We start from the raw sequence: 20,729 nt of genomic DNA on the forward strand, positions 1-20,729 counted from the left end.
CTCAGGCAGGACAGACCCAGGCTACAGTCTACACTGCCTTCCCCCAAGCAGGACAGACCCAGGCTACAGTCTACACCGCCTTCCCTCAGGCAGGACAGACCCAGGCTACAGTCTACACTGCCTTCCCCCAAGCAGGACAGACCTACGGCCTCCCACCATTTGGTCAGTCCCTCCACGCTGCTCTAAGTCTTCTAATATAGTGTAAAGCAGGAATGGTCAATGGAGCCCCTTTTTTTTTTATAGGCCTGCAGATTTAGGAGCTCAGTCGGGGGTTAGAATAGTAGAATAGACATGGTGCAATATGGAAACATGGTTGTGCATCTTATGTTAGTCACTGACACACTCAATTAGCCCATGTCAGCTAAAACATTTTTGACTGCTAAGTTAGTCTAGCGAGTTAGTCGCTCTCACTCAGATATCGTATTTAAAAACTGTAAACATTTCTCTCCACCTTTATAGTAAAATGTGTAGAATTGCAGGAGATGAACCCTACAATGTATATTAATTTTCTCCCTGCTGTCAAGGGGGGAGGCTGCTAAAATGTGTTGCTCACAGTTCAAATTGTGCCCCCCCCCCCCACCCCCCATCAAAGGGTGGCAGGGTAGCCTAGTGGTTAGAGCGTTGGACTAGAAACCGAAAGGTTGCAAGTTCAAATCCCCAAGCTGATTTGCCCCTGAACAGGCAGTTAACCCACTGTTCCTAGGCCATCATTGAAAGTAAGAATTTGTTCTGAACTGACTTGCCAGGTTAAATAAAGGTTACAAAAAATGGAAAAAGATGCTAGACTCTTGTTGCATTTTCCCTAATCAATGGTTGGGATTGGGGAAGCTGATCTTTGATCTGTACCTAGGGGAAGCTGATCCTTGGTCTGTACCTAGGGGAAGCTGATCCTAGTTCTGTACCTAGGGGAAGCTGATCCTTGGTCTGTACCTAGGGGAAGCTGATCCTAGTTCTGTACCTAGGGGAAGCTGATCCTAGTTATGTACCTAGGGGAAGCTGATCGTAGTTCTGTACCTAGGGGAAGCTGATCCTTGGTCTACCTAGGGGAAGCTGATCCTAGTTATGTACCTAGGGGAAGCTGATCTTTGATCTGTACCTAGGGGAAGCTGATCCTTGGTCTGTACCTAGGGGAAGCTGATCCTAGTTCTGTACCTAGGGGAAGCTGATCCTAGTTATGTACCTAGGGGAAGCTGATCGTAGTTCTGTACCTAGGGGAAGCTGATCCTTGGTCTACCTAGGGGAAGCTGATCCTAGTTCTGTACCTAGGGAAGCTGATCCTAGTTCTGTACCTAGGGAAGCTGATCCTTGGTCTGTACCTAGGGGAAGCTGATCCTTGGTCTACCTAGGGGAAGCTGATCCTAGTTCTGTACCTAGGGGAAGCTGATCCTAGGGGAAGCTGATCCTTGGTCTACCTAGGGGAAGCTGATCCTAGTTCTGTACCTAGGGGAAGCTGATCCTTGGTCTGTACCTAGGGGAAGCTGATCCTAGTTCTGTACCTAGGGGAAGCTGATCCTAGTTCTGTACCTAGGGGAAGCTGATCCTTGATCTACCTAGGGGAAGCTGATCCTAGTTCTGTACCTAGGGGAAGCTGATCCTAGTTCTGTACCTAGGGGAAGCTGATCCTTGGTCTGTACCTAGGGGAAGCTGATCCTTGGTCTGTACCTAGGGGAAGCTGATCCTTGGTCTGTACCTAGGGGAAGCTGATCCTTGGTCTGTACCTAAGGGGAAGCTGATCCTTGGTCTGTACCTAGGGGAAGCTGATCCTAGTTCTGTACCTAGGGGAAGCTGATCCTTGGTCTACCTAGGGGAAGCTGATCCTAGTTCTGTACCTAGGGGAAGCTGATCCTAGTTCTGTACCTAGGGGAAGCTGATCGTAGTTCTGTACCTAGGGGAAGCTGATCCTTGGTCTACCTAGGGGAAGCTGATCCTAGTTCTGTACCTAGGGGAAGCTGATCCTAGTTCTGTACCTAGGGGAAGCTGATCCTTGGTCTGTACCTAGGGGAAGCTGATCCTTGGTCTACCTAGGGGAAGCTGATCCTAGTTCTGTACCTAGGGGAAGCTGATCCTAGGGGAAGCTGATCCTTGGTCTACCTAGGGGAAGCTGATCCTAGTTCTGTACCTAGGGGAAGCTGATCCTTGGTCTGTACCTAGGGGAAGCTGATCCTAGTTCTGTACCTAGGGGAAGCTGATCCTAGTTCTGTACCTAGGGGAAGCTGATCCTTGGTCTACCTAGGGGAAGCTGATCCTAGTTCTGTACCTAGGGAAGCTGATCCTAGTTCTGTACCTAGGGAAGCTGATCCTTGGTCTGTACCTAGGGAAGCTGATCCTTGGTCTGTACCTAGGGAAGCTGATCCTTGGTCTGTACCTAGGGGAAGCTGATCCTTGGTCTGTACCTAGGGAAGCTGATCCTTGGTCTGTACCTAGGGAAGCTGATCCTAGTTCTGTACCTAGGGAAGCTGATCCTAGTTCTGTACCTAGGGAAGCTGATCCTTGGTCTACCTAGGGAAGCTGATCCTTGGTCTACCTAGGGAAGCTGATCCTAGTTCTGTACCTAGGGAAGCTGATCCTAGTTCTGTACCGAGGGGAAGCTGATCCTTGGTCTGTACCTAGGGGAAGCTGATCCTTGGTCTGTACCTAGGGGAAGCTGATCCTAGGTCTACCTAGGGGAAGCTGATCCTTGGTCTGTACCTAGGGGAAGCTGATCCTTGGTCTGTACCTAGGGGAAGCTGATCCTTGGTCTGTACCTAGGGGAAGCTGATCCTTGGTCTGTACCTAGGGGAAGCTGATCCTAGTTCTGTACCTAGGGGAAGCTGATCCTAGTTCTGTACCTAGGGGAAGCTGATCCTTGGTCTACCTAGGGGAAGCTGATCCTAGTTCTGTACCTAGGGGAAGCTGATCCTAGTTCTGTACCTAGGGGAAGCTGATCCTAGTTCTGTACCTAGGGGAAGCTGATCCTAGGTCTACCTAGGGGAAGCTGATCCTAGGTCTACCTAGGGGAAGCTGATCCTAGGTCTGTACCTAGGGGAAGCTGATCCTAGATCTGTACCTAGGGGAAGCTGATCCTAGGTCTGTACCTAGGGGAAGCTGATCCTAGGTCTGTACCTAGGGGAAGCTGATCCTTGGTCTGTACCTAGGGGAAGCTGATCCTTGGTCTGTACCTAAGGGGAAGCTGATCCTAGTTCTGTACCTAGGGGAAGCTGATCCTAGTTCTGTACCTAGGGGAAGCTGACCCTTGGTCTACCTAGGGGAAGCTGATCCTAGTTCTGTACCTAGGGGAAGCTGATCCTAGTTCTGTACCTAGGGGAAGCTGATCGTAGTTCTGTACCTAGGGGAAGCTGATCCTTGGTCTACCTAGGGGAAGCCGATCCTAGTTCTGTACCTAGGGGAAGCTGATCCTAGTTCTGTACCTAGGGGAAGCTGATCCTTGGTCTGTACCTAGGGGAAGCTGATCCTAGTTCTGTACCTAGGGGAAGCTGATCCTAGGGGAAGCTGATCCTTGGTCTACCTAGGGGAAGCTGATCCTAGTTCTGTACCTAGGGGAAGCTGATCCTTGGTCTGTACCTAGGGGAAGCTGATCCTTGGTCTACCTAGGGGAAGCTGATCCTAGTTCTGTACCTAGGGGAAGCTGATCCTAGTTCTGTACCTAGGGGAAGCTGATCCTTGGTCTGTACCTAGGGGAAGCTGATCCTTGGTCTGTACCTAGGGGAAGCTGATCCTTGGTCTGTACCTAGGGGAAGCTGATCCTTGGTCTGTACCTAGGGGAAGCTGATCCTTGGTCTGTACCTAGGGGAAGCTGATCCTAGTTCTGTACCTAGGGGAAGCTGATCCTAGTTCTGTACCTAGGGGAAGCTGATCCTTGGTCTACCTAGGGGAAGCTGATCCTTGGTCTACCTAGGGGAAGCTGATCCTAGTTCTGTACCTAGGGGAAGCTGATCCTAGTTCTGTACCGAGGGGAAGCTGATCCTTGGTCTGTACCTAGGGGAAGCTGATCCTTGGTCTGTACCTAGGGGAAGCTGATCCTAGGTCTACCTAGGGGAAGCTGATCCTTGGTCTGTACCTAGGGGAAGCTGATCCTTGGTCTGTACCTAGGGGAAGCTGATCCTTGGTCTGTACCTAGGGGAAGCTGATCCTTGGTCTGTACCTAGGGGAAGCTGATCCTTGGTCTGTACCTAGGGGAAGCTGATCCTAGTTCTGTACCTAGGGGAAGCTGATCCTAGTTCTGTACCTAGGGGAAGCTGATCCTTGGTCTGTACCTAGGGGAAGCTGATCCTAGGTCTACCTAGGGGAAGCTGATCCTTGGTCTGTACCTAGGGGAAGCTGATCCTTGGTCTGTACCTAGGGGAAGCTGATCCTTGGTCTGTACCTAGGGGAAGCTGATCCTTGGTCTGTACCTAGGGGAAGCTGATCCTTGGTCTGTACCTAGGGGAAGCTGATCCTTGGTCTGTACCTAGGGGAAGCTGATCCTTGGTCTGTACCTAGGGGAAGCTGATCCTAGTTCTGTACCTAGGGGAAGCTGATCCTAGTTCTGTACCTAGGGGAAGCTGATCCTAGTTCTGTACCTAGGGGAAGCTGATCCTAGTTCTGTACCTAGGGGAAGCTGATCCTAGTTCTGTACCTAGGGGAAGCTGATCCTAGTTCTGTACCTAGGGGAAGCTGATCCTAGTTCTGTACCTAGGGGAAGCTGATCCTAGGTCTACCTAGGGGAAGCTGATCCTAGTTCTGTACCTAGGGGAAGCAGATCCTAGGTCTGTACCTAGGGGAAGCTGATCCTAGATCTGTACCTAGGGGAAGCTGATCCTAGGTCTGTACCTAGGGGAAGCTGATCCTAGGTCTGTACCTAGGGGAAGCTGATCCTAGATCTGTACCTAGGGGAAGCTGATCCTAGGTCTGTACCTAGGGGAAGCTGATCCTAGATCTGTACCTAGGGGAAGCTGATCCTAGATCTGTACCTAGGGGAAGCTGATCCTAGGTCTGTACCTAGGGGAAGCTGATCCTAGGTCTGTACCTAGGGGAAGCTGATCCTAGATCTTTACCTAGGGGAAGCTGATCCTAGATCTGTACCTAGGGGAAGCTGATCCTAGGTCTACCTAGGGGAAGCTGATCCTAGTTCTGTACCTAGGGGAAGCAGATCCTAGGTCTGTACCTAGGGGAAGCTGATCCTAGGTCTACCTAGGGGAAGCTGATCCTAGTTCTGTACCTAGGGGAAGCAGATCCTAGGTCTGTACCTAGGGGAAGCTGATCCTAGATCTGTACCTAGGGGAAGCTGATCCTAGATCTGTACCTAGGGGAAGCTGATCCTAGATCTGTACCTAGGGGAAGCTGATCCTAGGTCTGTACCTAGGGGAAGCTGATCCTAGGTCTGTACCTAGGGGAAGCTGATCCTAGATCTGTACCTAGGGGAAGCTGATCCTAGATCTGTACCTAGGGGAAGCTGATCCTAGGTCTGTACCTAGGGGAAGCTGATCCTAGGTCTGTACCTAGGGGAAGCTGATCCTAGGTCTGTACCTAGGGGAAGCTGATCCTAGGTCTGTACCTAGGGGAAGCTGATCCTAGGTCTGTACCTAGGGGAAGCTGATCCTAGGTCTGTACCTAGGGGAAGCTGATCCTAGGTCTGTACCTAGGGGAAGCTGATCCTAGGTCTGTACCTAGGGGAAGCTGATCCTAGGTCTGTACCTAGGGGAAGCTGATCCTAGGTCTGTACCTAGGGGAAGCTGATCCTAGGTCTGTACCTAGGGGAAACGTCCCCCCCAATGCTTCCATCTCTTGCATAATAACCCAACGTTGTGTTTGTTTATTTGGTTTGCTTTGGTTTGTTTATTACACTTGAAGCTAGACAGCTACGTCTTGCAACAAATACGTTTCAACTTGTTTGACTGAAAAGTATTTATTTCTAACTTGTTTCCTTCTCTACATCTCTCTTCTTCTTTCCCGTTCTACCTCCGCTCGATCACTCCGCTCCCTCCCCTCCCTCAGGTGCTATGTGGCCAGGTATTAAGTCAGAGACTGGGCTGCCTGATGCAGCACCCTCTGTTGGCCAGCCTGGGTTCCTCAGCTTCAGGTCAGCATATACCTCAACCCAGCCAGACCCAGGCCATGTGCACTGCTCATACCCCAGCCAAGGCAAGCAATCTAGCTCACTCAGTGCTGGAAAAGACTTATCGGTGCCAGCACATTCCTGATCGGTCCCATAGTGTGAACCAGGCAGTTTACTGGACACAACTATCGGGGGGCTAGAATTTAAACAGATGCTACTGCGACCCCTTGAGGGAAGGATCTTGAATAGTCAGAATGAGTTGAAGTGTTGATTCCAGTCTGTTTTTGTTCTCCAGTGTTTTGACGTGTCTGTTTTTTTCTCCGCCAGGCTCCAGTTTCACTACATCCAGTGTGTACACTAACATCCCCTCTGCTTCCGCAGCTACAGAGGCTCACCAGGTAAGGACCGGCCGGCTGGCTTGGAACAGGGAAATGTCACTGGAGCCTATGTGAAGTGAACTGTCTTAGGCACGCACCAAAATATCTATACAGAGCCTTCCCGTGTGGTGCGTGGTGAAGTCACTATACTGTTACGTAGGGGGGCGTTGCCTAGGTGAGCGGCGTTGCCTCGGGGAGCGGCGTTGTCTAAGGGAGCGGCGTTGTCTAAGGGAGCGGCGTTGCCTAGGGGAGCGGCGTTGTCTAAGGGAGCGGCGTTGCCTAGGGGAGCGGCGTTGTCTAAGGGAGCGGCGTTGTCTAGGGAGCGGCGTTGTCTAGGGAGCGGCGTTGTCTAGGGAGCGGCGTTGCCTAGGGAGCGGCGTTGCCTAGGGGAGCGGCGTTGTCTAGGGGAGCGGCGTTGTCTAGGGGAGCGGCGTTGTCTAGGGGAGCGGCGTTGTCTAGGGAGCGGCGTTGCCTAGGGAGCGGCGTTGTCTAAGGGAGCGGCGTTGCCTAGGGGAGCGGCGTTGTCTAAGGGAGCGGCGTTGCCTAGGGGTGCGGCGTTGTCTAAGGGAGCGGCGTTGTCGAGGGGAGCGGCGTTGCCTAGGGGAGCGGCGTTGTCTAGGGAAGCGGCGTTGTCTAGGGGAGCGGCGTTGTCTAGGGGAGCGGCGTTGTCTAGGGGAGCGGCGTTGCCTAGGGGAGCGGCGTTGCCTAGGGGAGCGGCGTTGCCTAGGGGAGCGGCGTTGCCTAGGGAGCGCGTTGTCTAGGGAGCGGCGTTGCCTAGGGGAGCGGCGTTGTCTAAGGAGCGGCGTTGCCTAGGGGAGCGGCGTTGTCTAAGGGAGCGGCGTTGCCTAGGGGTGCGGCGTTGTCTAAGGGAGCGGCGTTGTCTAGGGGAGCGGCGTTGCCTAGGGGAGCGGCGTTGTCTAGGGAAGCGGCGTTGTCTAGGGGAGCGGCGTTGTCTAGGGGAGCGGCGTTGCCTAGGGGAGCGGCGTTGCCTAGGGGAGCGGCGTTGTCTAGGGGAGCGGCGTTGCCTAGGGGAGCGGCGTTGTCTAAGGGAGCGGCGTTGCCTAGGGGAGCGGCGTTGCCTAGGGGAGCGGCGTTGTCTAAGGGAGCGGCGTTGTCTAAGGGAGCGGCGTTGCCTAGGGGAGCGGCGTTGTCTAAGGGAGCGGCGTTGTCTAAGGGAGCGGCGTTGCCTAGGGGAGCGGCGTTGTCTAAGGAGCGGCGTTGCCTAGGGGAGTGGCGTTGCCTAGGGGAGCGGCGTTGCCTAGGGGAGCGGCGTTGCCTAGGGGAGCGGCGTTGTCTAGGGGAGCGGCGTTGTCTAGGGGAGCGGCGTTGTCTAGGGGAGCGGCGTTGCCTATGGGAGCGGCGTTGTCTAAGGGAGCGGCGTTGCCTAGGGGAGCGGCGTTGTCTAAGGGAGCGGCGTTGCCTAGGGGAGCGGTGTTGTCTAAGGGAGCGGTGTTGTCTAAGGGAGCGGCGTTGCCTAGGGGAGCGGCGTTGCCTAAGGGAGCGGCGTTGCCTAGGGGAGCGGCGTTGCCTAGGGGAGCGGCGTTGCCTAGGGGAGCGGCGTTGTCTAAGGGAGCGGCGTTGTCTAGGGGAGCGGCGTTGTCTAGGGGAGCGGCGTTGTCTAGGGGAGCGGCGTTGCCTAGGGGAGCGGCGTTGCCTAGGGGAGCGGCGTTGTCTAGTCTAGTGGAGCGGCATTGTCTAGTGGAGCGGCGTTGTCTAGTCTAGTGGAGCGGCGTTGTCTAGTCTAGTGGAGCGGCGTTGTCTAGTCTAGTGGAGCGGCGTTGTCTAGTGGAGCGGCGTTGTCTAGTGGAGCGCCGTTGTCTAGTGGAGCGCCGTTGTCTAGTGGAGCGCCGTTGTCTAGTGGAGCGCCGTTGTCTAGTCTAGTGGAGCGCCGTTGTCTAGTCTAGTGGAGCGCCGTTGTCTAGTCTAGTGGAGCGACGTTGTCTAGTCTAGTGGAGCGGCGTTGTCTAGTCTAGTGGAGCGCCGTTGTCTAGTCTAGTGGAGCGCCGTTGTCTAGTCTAGTGGAGCGCCGTTGTCTAGTCTAGTGGAGCGCCGTTGTCTAGTCTAGTGGAGCGCCGTTGTCTAGTCTAGTGGAGCGCCGTTGTCTAGTCTAGTGGAGCGCCGTTGTCTAGTCTAGTGGAGCGGCGTTGTCTAGTCTAGTGGAGCGCCGTTGTCTAGTCTAGTGGAGCGCCGTTGTCTAGTCTAGTGGAGCGCCGTTGTCTAGTCTAGTGGAGCGCCGTTGTCTAGTGCAGTGGAGCGCCGTTGTCTAGTCTAGTGGAGCGCCGTTGTCTAGTCTAGTGGAGCGCCGTTGTCTAGTCTAGTGGAGCGCCGTTGTCTAGTCTAGTGGAGCGGCGTTGTCTAGTCTAGTGGAGCGCCGTTGTCTAGTCTAGTGGAGCGGCGTTGTCTAGTCTAGTGGAGCGCCGTTGTCTAGTGGAGCGGCGTTGTCTAGTGGAGCGCCGTTGTCTAGTCTAGTCTAGTGGAGCGCCGTTGTCTAGTCTAGTGGAGCGGCGTTGTCTAGTCTAGTGGAGCGGCGTTGTCTAGTGGAGCGCCGTTGTCTAGTCTAGTGGAGCGCCGTTGTCTAGTCTAGTGGAGCGCCGTTGTCTAGTCTAGTGGAGCGGCGTTGTCTAGTGGAGCGGCGTTGTCTAGTCTAGTGGAGCGCCGTTGTCTACTCTAGTGGAGCGGCGTTGTCTAGTCTAGTGGAGCGCCGTTGTCTAGTCTAGTGGAGCGGCGTTGTCTAGTCTAGTGGAGCGCCGTTGTCTAGTCTAGTGGAGCGCCGTTGTCTAGTCTAGTGGAGCGCCGTTGTCTAGTCTAGTGGAGCGCCGTTGTCTAGTCTAGTGGAGCGCCGTTGTCTAGTCTAGTGGAGCGCCGTTGTCTAGTCTAGTGGAGCGCCGTTGTCTAGTGGAGCGCCGTTGTCTAGTGGAGCGGCGTTGTCTAGTCTAGTGGAGCGCCGTTGTCTAGTCTAGTGGAGCGCCGTTGTCTAGTCTAGTGGAGCGCCGTTGTCTAGTCTAGTGGAGCGCCGTTGTCTAGTCTAGTGGAGCGCCGTTGTCTAGTGGAGCGGCGTTGTCTAGTGGAGCGCCGTTGTCTAGTCTAGTGGAGCGCCGTTGTCTAGTGGAGCGCCGTTGTCTAGTCTAGTGGAGCGCCGTTGTCTAGTCTAGTGGAGCGCCGTTGTCTAGTCTAGTGGAGCGGCGTTGTCTAGTGGAGCGCCGTTGTCTAGTCTAGTGGAGCGCCGTTGTCTAGTCTAGTGGAGCGGCGTTGTCTAGTCTAGTGGAGCGCCGTTGTCTAGTCTAGTGGAGCGCCGTTGTCTAGTCTAGTGGAGCGGCGTTGTCTAGTGGAGCGCCGTTGTCTAGTCTAGTGGAGCGGCGTTGTCTAGTGGAGCGCCGTTGTCTAGTCTAGTGGAGTGCCGTTGTCTAGTCTAGTGGAGTGCCGTTGTCTAGTCTAGTGGAGCGCCGTTGTCTAGTCTAGTGGAGCGCCGTTGTCTAGTCTAGTGGAGCGCCGTTGTCTAGTCTAGTGGAGCGCCGTTGTCTAGTCTAGTGGAGCGCCGTTGTCTAGTCTAGTGGAGCGCCGTTGTCTAGTGGAGCGGCGTTGTCTAGTGGAGCGCCGTTGTCTAGTCTAGTGGAGCGCCGTTGTCTAGTGGAGCGCCGTTGTCTAGTCTAGTGGAGCGCCGTTGTCTAGTCTAGTGGAGCGCCGTTGTCTAGTCTAGTGGAGCGGCGTTGTCTAGTGGAGCGCCGTTGTCAGTCTAGTGGAGCGGCGTTGTCTAGTCTAGTGGAGCGGCGTTGTCTAGTCTAGTGGAGCGCCGTTGTCTAGTCTAGTGGAGCGCCGTTGTCTAGTCTAGCGCCGTTGTCTAGTCTAGTGGAGCGGCGTTGTCTAGTGGAGCGCCGTTGTCTAGTCTAGTGGAGTGCCGTTGTCTAGTCTAGTGGAGTGCCGTTGTCTAGTCTAGTGGAGCGCCGTTGTCTAGTCTAGTGGAGCGCCGTTGTCTAGTCTAGTGGAGCGCCGTTGTCTAGTCTAGTGTAGCGCCGTTGTCTAGTCTAGTGGAGCGCCGTTGTCTTGTCTAGTGGAGCGGCGTTGTCTAGTCTAGTGGAGCGGCGTTGTCTAGTGGAGCGCCGTTGTCTAGTCTAGTGGAGTGCCGTTGTCTAGTCTAGTGGAGTGCCGTTGTCTAGTCTAGTGGAGCGCCGTTGTCTAGTCTAGTGGAGCGCCGTTGTCTAGTCTAGTGGAGCGCCGTTGTCTTGTCTAGTGGAGCGGCGTTGTCTAGTCTAGTGGAGCGGCGTTGTCTAGTGGAGCGGCGTTGTCTAGTCTAGTGGAGTGCCGTTGTCTAGTCTAGTGGAGTGCCGTTGTCTAGTCTAGTGGAGTGCCGTTGTCTAGTCTAGTGGAGCGCCGTTGTCTAGTCTAGTGGAGCGGCGTTGTCTAGTCTAGTGGAGCGCCGTTGTCTAGTGGAGCGGCGTTGTCTAGTGGAGCGCCGTTGTCTCAGTCTAGTCTAGTGGAGCGGCGTTGTCTAGTCTAGTGGAGCGGCGTTGTCTAGTGGAGCGCTGTTGTCTAGTCTAGTGGAGCGCCGTTGTCTAGTCTAGTGGAGCGCCGTTGTCTAGTGGATCGGCGTTGTCTAGTCTAGTGGATCGGCGTTGTCTAGTCTAGTGGAGTGCCGTTGTCTAGTCTAGTGGAGCGCCGTTGTCTAGTCTAGTGGAGCGCCGTTGTCTAGTCTAGTGGAGCGCCGTTGTCTTGTCTAGTGGAGCGGCGTTGTCTAGTCTAGTGGAGCGCCGTTGTCTAGTCTAGTGGAGTGCCGTTGTCTAGTCTAGTGGAGCGCCGTTGTCTAGTCTAGTGGAGCGCCGTTGTCTAGTCTAGTGGAGCGCCGTTGTCTAGTCTAGTGGAGCGCCGTTGTCTAGTCTAGTGGAGCGCCGTTGTCTAGTCTAGTGGAGCGCCGTTGTCTAGTCTAGTGGAGCGCCGTTGTCAGTGGAGCGCCGTTGTCAGTCTAGTGGAGCGCCGTTGTCTAGTCTAGTGGAGCGCTGTTGTCTAGTCTAGTGGAGCGCCGTTGTCTAGTCTAGTGGAGCGGCGTTGTCTAGTCTAGTGGAGCGCCGTTGTCTCAGTCTAGTGGAGCGGCGTTGTCTAGTCTAGTGGAGCGCCGTTGTCTAGTGGAGCGGCGTTGTCAGTGGAGCGCCGTTGTCTAGTCTAGTCTAGTGGAGCGCCGTTGTCTAGTCTAGTGGAGCGGCGTTGTCTAGTCTAGTGGAGCGGCGTTGTCTAGTGGAGCGCCGTTGTCTAGTCTAGTGGAGCGCCGTTGTCTAGTGGAGCGGCGTTGTCTAGTCTAGTGGAGCGGCGTTGTCTAGTCTAGTGGAGCGGCGTTGTCTAGTGGAGCGGCGTTGTCTAGTCTAGTGGAGCGCCGTTGTCTAGTCTAGTGGAGCGGCGTTGTCTAGTCTAGTGGAGCGCCGTTGTCTAGTCTAGTGGAGCGGCGTTGTCTAGTCTAGTGGAGCGCCGTTGTCTAGTCTAGTGGAGCGCCGTTGTCTAGTCTAGTGGAGCGCCGTTGTCTAGTCTAGTGGAGCGCCGTTGTCTAGTCTAGTGGAGCGCCGTTGTCTAGTCTAGTGGAGCGCCGTTGTCAGTGGAGCGCCGTTGTCTAGTGGAGCGGCGTTGTCTAGTCTAGTGGAGCGCCGTTGTCTAGTCTAGTGGAGCGCCGTTGTCTAGTCTAGTGGAGCGCCGTTGTCTAGTCTAGTGGAGCGCCGTTGTCTAGTCTAGTGGAGCGCCGTTGTCTAGTGGAGCGGCGTTGTCTAGTGGAGCGCCGTTGTCTAGTCTAGTGGAGCGCCGTTGTCTAGTGGAGCGCCGTTGTCTAGTCTAGTGCGCCGTTGTCTAGTCTAGTGGAGCGCCGTTGTCTAGTCTAGTGGAGCGGCGTTGTCAGTGGAGCGCCGTTGTCTAGTCTAGTGGAGCGCCGTTGTCTAGTCTAGTGGAGCGGCGTTGTCTAGTCTAGTGGAGCGCCGTTGTCTAGTCTAGTGGAGCGCCGTTGTCTAGTCTAGTGGAGCGGCGTTGTCTAGTGGAGCGCCGTTGTCTAGTCTAGTGGAGCGGCGTTGTCTAGTGGAGCGCCGTTGTCTAGTCTAGTGGAGTGCCGTTGTCTAGTCTAGTGGAGTGCCGTTGTCTAGTCTAGTGGAGCGCCGTTGTCTAGTCTAGTGGAGCGCCGTTGTCTAGTCTAGTGGAGCGCCGTTGTCTAGTCTAGTGGAGCGCCGTTGTCTAGTCTAGTGGAGCGCCGTTGTCTAGTCTAGTGGAGCGCCGTTGTCTAGTCTAGTGGAGCGCCGTTGTCTAGTGGAGCGGCGTTGTCTAGTGGAGCGCCGTTGTCTAGTCTAGTGGAGCGCCGTTGTCTAGTGGAGCGCCGTTGTCTAGTCTAGTGGAGCGCCGTTGTCTAGTCTAGTGGAGCGCCGTTGTCTAGTCTAGTGGAGCGGCGTTGTCTAGTGGAGCGCCGTTGTCTAGTCTAGTGGAGCGGCGTTGTCTAGTCTAGTGGAGCGGCGTTGTCTAGTCTAGTGGAGCGCCGTTGTCTAGTCTAGTGGAGCGCCGTTGTCTAGTCTAGTGGAGCGCCGTTGTCTAGTGGAGCGCCGTTGTCTAGTCTAGTGGAGCGGCGTTGTCTAGTGGAGCGCCGTTGTCTAGTCTAGTGGAGTGCCGTTGTCTAGTCTAGTGGAGTGCCGTTGTCTAGTCTAGTGGAGCGCCGTTGTCTAGTCTAGTGGAGCGCCGTTGTCTAGTCTAGTGGAGCGCCGTTGTCTAGTCTAGTGTAGCGCCGTTGTCTAGTCTAGTGGAGCGCCGTTGTCTTGTCTAGTGGAGCGCCGTTGTCTTGTCTAGTGGAGCGGCGTTGTCTAGTCTAGTGGAGCGGCGTTGTCTAGTGGAGCGCCGTTGTCTAGTCTAGTGGAGTGCCGTTGTCTAGTCTAGTGGAGTGCCGTTGTCTAGTCTAGTGGAGCGCCGTTGTCTAGTCTAGTGGAGCGCCGTTGTCTAGTCTAGTGGAGCGCCGTTGTCTTGTCTAGTGGAGCGGCGTTGTCTAGTCTAGTGGAGCGGCGTTGTCTAGTGGAGCGGCGTTGTCTAGTCTAGTGGAGTGCCGTTGTCTAGTCTAGTGGAGTGCCGTTGTCTAGTCTAGTGGAGTGCCGTTGTCTAGTCTAGTGGAGCGCCGTTGTCTAGTCTAGTGGAGCGGCGTTGTCTAGTCTAGTGGAGCGCCGTTGTCTAGTGGAGCGGCGTTGTCTAGTGGAGCGCCGTTGTCTAGTCTAGTCTAGTGGAGCGGCGTTGTCTAGTCTAGTGGAGCGGCGTTGTCTAGTGGAGCGCTGTTGTCTAGTCTAGTGGAGCGCCGTTGTCTAGTCTAGTGGAGCGCCGTTGTCTAGTGGATCGGCGTTGTCTAGTCTAGTGGATCGGCGTTGTCTAGTCTAGTGGAGTGCCGTTGTCTAGTCTAGTGGAGCGCCGTTGTCTAGTCTAGTGGAGCGCCGTTGTCTAGTCTAGTGGAGCGCCGTTGTCTTGTCTAGTGGAGCGGCGTTGTCTAGTCTAGTGGAGCGCCGTTGTCTAGTCTAGTGGAGTGCCGTTGTCTAGTCTAGTGGAGCGCCGTTGTCTAGTCTAGTGGAGCGCCGTTGTCTAGTCTAGTGGAGCGCCGTTGTCTAGTCTAGTGGAGCGCCGTTGTCTAGTCTAGTGGAGCGGCGTTGTCTAGTGGAGCGGCGTTGTCTAGTGGAGCGCCGTTGTCTAGTCTAGTCTAGTGGAGCGGCGTTGTCTAGTCTAGTGGAGCGGCGTTGTCTAGTGGAGCGCCGTTGTCTAGTCTAGTGGAGCGCCGTTGTCTAGTCTAGTGGAGCGCCGTAGTCTAGTGGAGTGCCGTTGTCTAGTCTAGTGGAGTGCCGTTGTCTAGTCTAGTGGAGCGCCGTTGTCTAGTCTAGTGGAGCGCCGTTGTCTAGTCTAGTGGAGCGCCGTTGTCTAGTGGAGCGGCGTTGTCTAGTCTAGTGGAGCGCCGTTGTCTAGTGGAGCGCCGTTGTCTAGTCTAGTGGAGCGCCGTTGTCTAGTCTAGTGGAGCGCCGTTGTCTAGTCTAGTGGAGCGCCGTTGTCTAGTGGAGCGCCGTTGTCTAGTCTAGTGGAGTGCCGTTGTCTAGTCTAGTGGAGTGCCGTTGTCTAGTCTAGTGGAGCGCCGTTGTCTAGTCTAGTGGAGCGCCGTTGTCTAGTCTAGTGGAGCGGCGTTGTCTAGTGGAGCGCCGTTGTCTAGTCTAGTGGAGTGCCGTTGTCTAGTCTAGTGGAGCGCCGTTGTCTAGTGGAGCGCCGTTGTCTAGTCTAGTGGAGTGCCGTTGTCTAGTCTAGTGGAGCGCCGTTGTCTAGTCTAGTGGAGCGCCGTTGTCTAGTCTAGTGGAGCGCCGTTGTCTAGTCTAGTGGAGCGGCGTTGTCTAGTCTAGTGGAGCGGCGTTGTCTAGTCTAGTGGAGCGCCGTTGTCTAGTGGAGCGCCGTTGTCTAGTCTAGTGGAGCGGCGTTGTCTAGTCTAGTGGAGCGGCGTTGTCTAGTGGAGCGCCGTTGTCTAGTCTAGTGGAGCGGCGTTGTCTAGTGGAGTGCCGTTGTCTAGTCTAGTGGAGCGCCGTTGTCTAGTCTAGTGGAGCGCCGTTGTCTAGTCTAGTGGAGCGCCGTTGTCTAGTGGAGCGCCGTTGTCTAGTCTAGTGGAGTGCCGTTGTCTAGTCTAGTGGAGCGCCGTTGTCTAGTCTAGTGGAGCGCCGTTGTCTAGTCTAGTGGAGCGGCGTTGTCTAGTCTAGTGGAGCGGCGTTGTCTAGTCTAGTGGAGCGCCGTTGTCTAGTGGAGCCGTTGTCTAGTGGAGCGCCGTTGTCTAGTCTAGTGGAGCGCCGTTGTCTAGTCTAGTGGAGCGCCGTTGTCTAGTCTAGTGGAGCGCCGTTGTCTAGTCTAGTGGAGCGCCGTTGTCTAGTCTAGTGGAGCGCCGTTGTCTAGTCTAGTGGAGCGCCGTTGTCTAGTCTAGTGGAGCGGCGTTGTCTAGTCTAGTGGAGCGGCGTTGTCTAGTGGAGCAGCGTTGTCTAGTGGAGCGCCGTTGTCTAGTCTAGTGGAGCGCCGTTGTCTAGTGGAGCGCCGTTGTCTAGTGGAGCGGCGTTGTCTAGTCTAGTGGAGCGCCGTTGTCTAGTCTAGTGGAGCGCCGTTGTCTAGTCTAGTGGAGCGCCGTTGTCTAGTCTAGTGGAGCGCCGTTGTCTAGTCTAGTGGAGCGCCGTTGTCTAGTCTAGTGGAGCGCCGTTGTCTAGTCTAGTGGAGCGGCGTTGTCTAGTCTAGTGGAGCGCCGTTGTCTAGTCTAGTGGAGCGGCGTTGTCTAGTGGAGCGGCGTTGTCTAGTGGAGCGGCGTTGTCTAGTGGAGCGGCGTTGTCTAGTCTAGTGGAGCGCCGTTGTCTAGTCTAGTGGAGCGGCGTTGTCTAGTCTAGTGGAGCGCCGTTGTCTAGTCTAGTGGAGCGCCGTTGTCTAGTCTAGTGGAGCGCCGTTGTCTAGTCTAGTGGAGCGCCGTTGTCTAGTCTAGTGGAGCGCCGTTGTCTAGTCTAGTGGAGCGCCGTTGTCTAGTCTAGTGGAGCGGCGTTGTCTAGTCTAGTGGAGCGGCGTTGTCTAGTCTAGTGGAGTGCCGTTGTCTCGTCTAGTGGAGCGCCGTTGTCTAGTCTAGTGGAGCGGGCCTAGTCTAGTGGAGCGGGCTTGCGTCACAAATGGCACCCTATTCCCTACATAGTGCACTACTTTTGACCAGAGCCCTGTAGTAGCCCCCCACCACCACCCTCTTTTGCCCTCAGAACAGCCTCAATTCACCGGGCCATGGACTCGACAAGGTGTTGAAAGCATTCCACAGAGAAGCTGGCCCATGTTGTCTCCAATGCTTCCCACAGTTGTGTCAAGTTGGCTGGATGTCTTTTGGGTGGTGGACCATTCTTGATACACACAGTAAACTGTTGGGCGTGATAAACTCAGCAGCGTTGCAGTTCTTGATACAAATTGGTGCGCCTGGTACCGACTATTATACCCCGTTCAAAGGCACTTAAATCTTGTCTTGCCCATTCACCCTCAATGGCACACATACACAATACATGTCTCAAGGCTTAAAAATCATCCTACATCTCCTCCCCTTCATCTACATGGATTGAAGTGGATTTAACAAGTGACATAAATAAGGGATCATAGCTTTCACCTGGTCAGTCTGTCATGGAAAGAGCAGGTGTTCTTAATGTTTTGTCCACTCAGTGTAGAGGGAATTGTGGAAAAGGGATCTCATTTGGGATGCACCCTTGTTGTTTCACACTGATCTTCATGTCTCGTCTCTGTGTGTTTGTCCTTCTGCAGGAGTTCAGCAGCTATAACGTCAACTCTTTGGGCCAGACCCAGTTCCCTCAGTACTACGCCCCGCCCCTTAGCTACCTCCCTGCCGGGCTGCCCAATGGCGAAGAGAATGGATCCAGTATGGGTGTGGCCGGGTATCCGGCTATAAAGACAGAGGGCAGTGCCTTGGCTGGACTGCCCAGCACTACAGGTACTTCAGCCGTTCCTCATAACAATAGCTACTAGTTACCGTTGGTACCAGTTACCATAGCTACTAGTTACCGTTGGTACCAGTTACCGTTGGTACCAGTTACCATAGATACTAGTTACCGTTGGTACCAGTTACCATTGCTACTAGTTACCGTTGGTACCAGTAACCATAGCTACTAGTTACCTGTGGTACTAGTATCGTCTTACCTTAGGACCATCCAGGTACTTCTGATACCTCCCGTTATAGGATTCACTCTGTCTTACTGTATGAATGCCAGTTCCATATTCATTGCATGTCTACATATACCTGGATGGGTAGCACTGTGGCATCAAGTAGGAAGTTAAAATTGTTTTCGATTCTCTACATTGCTTTGATTATGGGCTTGTTAGGCCATATATAGCCTGTGTTCAACTTTCAGAAACATGGAGAGTTTAACGTCTTTATGTGGGCAGTGTTTCAACTGTCAGTCTTCAACATGTCTGTGCCCTCTACCTCAGATGCATGCCCACGTGAGAACCTCCCGACTGGCGTAGCCCTCCCCATGGGGGCCCTGGACCAGGATGAGGCAGTGAGGAGGAACCCTGCTGGGAAGGCCAAGGGGAAGGCCAAGAAATCAGACGGCAACCAGCCTACTGACGCTGACCTGGAGGTAACGATAAGGCTCACATGAACACAGATATACACCATTCCTTCATACAGCTCCAGACTAACACATTAATCAGCTACTCCGGTAATTCTCTTTAGGTCTCCGCTCTACTAAAATGCGTCCTTGTTTAATATATTCATGTTATTTTATAAGATCCTGGAATCATGAAAATGGTTTTCTGATTAATGCCTTAGTTACTGACCCCATTTGTCCTCTTCCCCTCTCTTTCAGCGAATCTTTCTGTGGGATCTGGATGAAACCATCATAATTTTCCACTCTCTGCTCACTGGGTCCTTCTCTCAGAAGTTTGGCAAGGTATATCCAAACCATCAGTCATATTTTGAGCCATTGTGTTATTCAAGGCAGTACAGTGCATTCAGAAGGTATTCTGACCTTTTCCACATTTTGTTACGTTACAGCCTTATTCTAAAATGGATTCAATAGTTGTTTTTTTCCCCCTCATCAATCGACACACAAAAACTGAAATATCAGATTTACGTAAGTATTCAGACCCTTTATTGAAGCACCATCTTGGGTATGACGCTACAAGCTTGGCACACCTGTATTTGGAGAGTTTCTCCCATTCTTCTCTGCAGATCCTCTCAAACTCTGTCAGGTTGGATGGGGAGCGTTGCTGCACAGCAACATTCAGGTCTCTCCAGAGATGTTCGATCGGGTTCAAGTCCGGGCTCTGGCTGGGCCACTCAAGGACATTCAGAGACTTGTCCCGAAGACACTCCTGCAATTGCCTTGGCTGTGTGCTTAGAGTCGTTGTCCTGTTGGAAGGTGAACCTTCGCCCCAGTCTGAGGTCCTGAGCACTCTGGAGCAGGTTTTCATCAAGGATCACTCTGTACTTTGCGCTGTTCATCTTACCCTCAATCCTGACTAGTCTCCTAGTCCCTGCCACTGAAAAACATCCCCACAGCATGATGCTGCCACCACCATGCTTCACCTTAGGGATGGTGTCAGGTTTTCTCCCAATGTGATGCTTGGCATTCAGGCCATAGAGTTGAATCTTGGTTTCATCAGACCAGAAAATCTTGATTCTCATGGTCTGAGAGTCCTTTTGGCAAACTCCATGTGGGCTGTGATGTGCCTTTTACTGAGGAGTGGCTTCCGTCTGGCCACTCTACCATAAAGACCTGATTGGTGGAGTGCTGCAGAGATGGTTGTCCTTCTGGAAGGTTCTCCCATCTCCACAGAGGAACTCTGGGGCTCTTGTTAGAGTGGCCATCAGGTTCTTGGTCACCTCCCTGACCAAGGCCCTTCTCCCCAGATTTGCTCAGTTTGGACCGGCTGCCAGCTCTTGGAGTCTTGCTAGTTCCAAACATCTTCAATTTAAGAATAATGTAGGCCATTGTGTTCTTGGGGACCTTCAATGCTGCAGAAATGCTTTGTTACCCTTCTCCCAAATCTAAAAACCTGTTTCCGCTTTGTCATTGACTAGGGACATTTTTTAGAATAAGTCTGTCATCGTAACAAAATGTGGAACAAGTCAGGTCTGAATAATTCCCCGAAAGGCTTTGTATTTTATTAAGATTAATTTGTAGTTTAAATAGAATCAGATGGCTTTCCATTCTTGCTAACCTCTGTCCCTCCTCTGTATTTGGGGGTTGTGCAGGACCCAGCCTCTGTACTGACATCTGTATAATAGAGATACATTTCTCTATTGATCTGATTTCTATTCATATAAATGTTGGGGTTGTGTAGGACTCCGACACTGTGCTGAACCTGGGCCTTCAGATGGAGGAGCTGATCTTTGACCTGGCAGACACACACCTCTTCTTCAATGACCTGGAGGTAGCTACCTGCAGTGATAGTCTTCTCTGTTGACTCACTGTCTGTCTCGAAAGAGCTTAACAGTCAGAAGAGGCTAGGCATGTGGCAGCTAGCAACTTTGTGTGTTGAATGAAGTTCTAACGCTGTTGCAGTTAGATTAGCTGTTGTTGGTGTGAGCTAGTGATAGTGTCACAGAATTTTTTTTTTTTTTTTTTTGATTACCTTTATTTAACTAGGCAAGTCAGTTAAGAACAAATTCTTATTTTCAATGACGGCCTAGGAACAGAGGGTTAACTGCCTTGTTCAGGGGAAGAACGACAGATTTGTACCTTGTCAGCTCGGGGATTTGAACTTGCAACCTTCCGGTTACTAGTCCAACGCTCTAACCACTAGGCTACCCTGCCGCCCCTGACAGAATGTTGGATTGAATGGGGACGATTCTCGATTAAACGGTTGACGACCCCCCCCCACACACACTTTTCCTTTTCTCTTCTTAGGAGTGTGATCAGGTTCATGTTGAAGACGTAGCCTCTGATGACAACGGACAGGATCTGAGGTGTGTCTGTGACGCTACTGTCAACAACCAAGACATTCAGATACCCTCCTTTGTTAGGAGGTCACATACAAACCTCTCTGTATGATGATGATGATAGTCCAATGTAATAATGCTTTTATGTCCACCAACACAGTCCCTACTTTCCTAACTAGCAACATACAAAACATCTATCTCTCCTAACTAGCAACATACAAAACATCTATCTCTCCTAACTAGCAACATACAAAACATCTATCTCTCCTAACTAGCAACATACAAAACATCTATCTCTCCTAACTAGCAACATACAAAACATCTATCTCTCCTAACTAGCAACATACAAAACATCTATCTCTCCTAACTAGCAACATACAAAACATCTATCTCTCCCAACTAGCAACATACAAAACATCTATCTCTCCCAACTAGCAACATACAAAACATATCTCTCCTAACTAGCAACATACAAAACATCTATCTCTCCTAACTAGCCACATACAAAACATCTCTCTCCTAACTAGCCACATCTCTCTCTCTCTCATTCCTCCTATCAGCGCCTACAACTTCCTAGCGGATGGCTTCCACAACCCCAGTGGTGTAGGCGCCGCCACAGGAGTCCAGGGCGGGGTGGAGTGGATGAGGAAACTGGCCTTCCGTTATCGTCGCCTGAAGGAGATCTACAACGGATACAAAGGGAATGTGGGAGGTGAGATCCGTGTCAACTCTGTATTTGTGCTCAACTTCTAAATAATCACCTGACTGGGGCTTGCTGGGAAAACCCTTATGGCATGATGTACACAGTCCTCACGAGTTACATTTTTAAATAGTTGCTACAATGTTTATCTACATTGTGACTATTTGAGATGTTAGTTAGCAAATTATGTGTTCAAAT

The 20,729-nt window shown here is 53.0% G+C and overlaps 1 protein-coding gene across 8 annotated transcripts in view; it reads left to right on the plus strand.

Moving 5' to 3' along the window:
* Positions 1-20,729, plus strand: part of LOC118371393 (eyes absent homolog 3-like) — a 59,192-nt gene that overhangs the window by 16,613 nt on the left and 21,850 nt on the right. For 7 of the 8 annotated variants that reach the window (XR_008073234.1, XR_008073235.1, XM_052472774.1 and 4 more), the window contains 9 exons: positions 1-162; positions 5,974-6,120; positions 6,362-6,432; positions 16,690-16,876; positions 17,374-17,525; positions 17,754-17,837; positions 19,234-19,323; positions 19,800-19,858; positions 20,392-20,543. The exon at positions 1-162 is cut by the window's left edge and continues 119 nt beyond it. Coding sequence is in view for 6 of the 8 variants with exons in the window: in XM_052472774.1 (XP_052328734.1) it covers positions 1-162; positions 5,974-6,120; positions 6,362-6,432; positions 16,690-16,876; positions 17,374-17,525; positions 17,754-17,837; positions 19,234-19,323; positions 19,800-19,858; positions 20,392-20,543 (1,104 nt within the window). In the remaining 2 variants the exon portion in view is untranslated. The remainder of the gene's footprint in view (positions 163-5,973; positions 6,121-6,361; positions 6,433-16,689; positions 16,877-17,373; positions 17,526-17,753; positions 17,838-19,233; positions 19,324-19,799; positions 19,859-20,391; positions 20,544-20,729) is intronic. The other variant, XM_052472775.1, reaches the window with a different exon arrangement.

Source organism: Oncorhynchus keta, chromosome 20 (assembly GCF_023373465.1).
Source record: "Oncorhynchus keta strain PuntledgeMale-10-30-2019 chromosome 20, Oket_V2, whole genome shotgun sequence".
Lineage (NCBI taxonomy): Eukaryota > Metazoa > Chordata > Actinopteri > Salmoniformes > Salmonidae > Oncorhynchus > Oncorhynchus keta.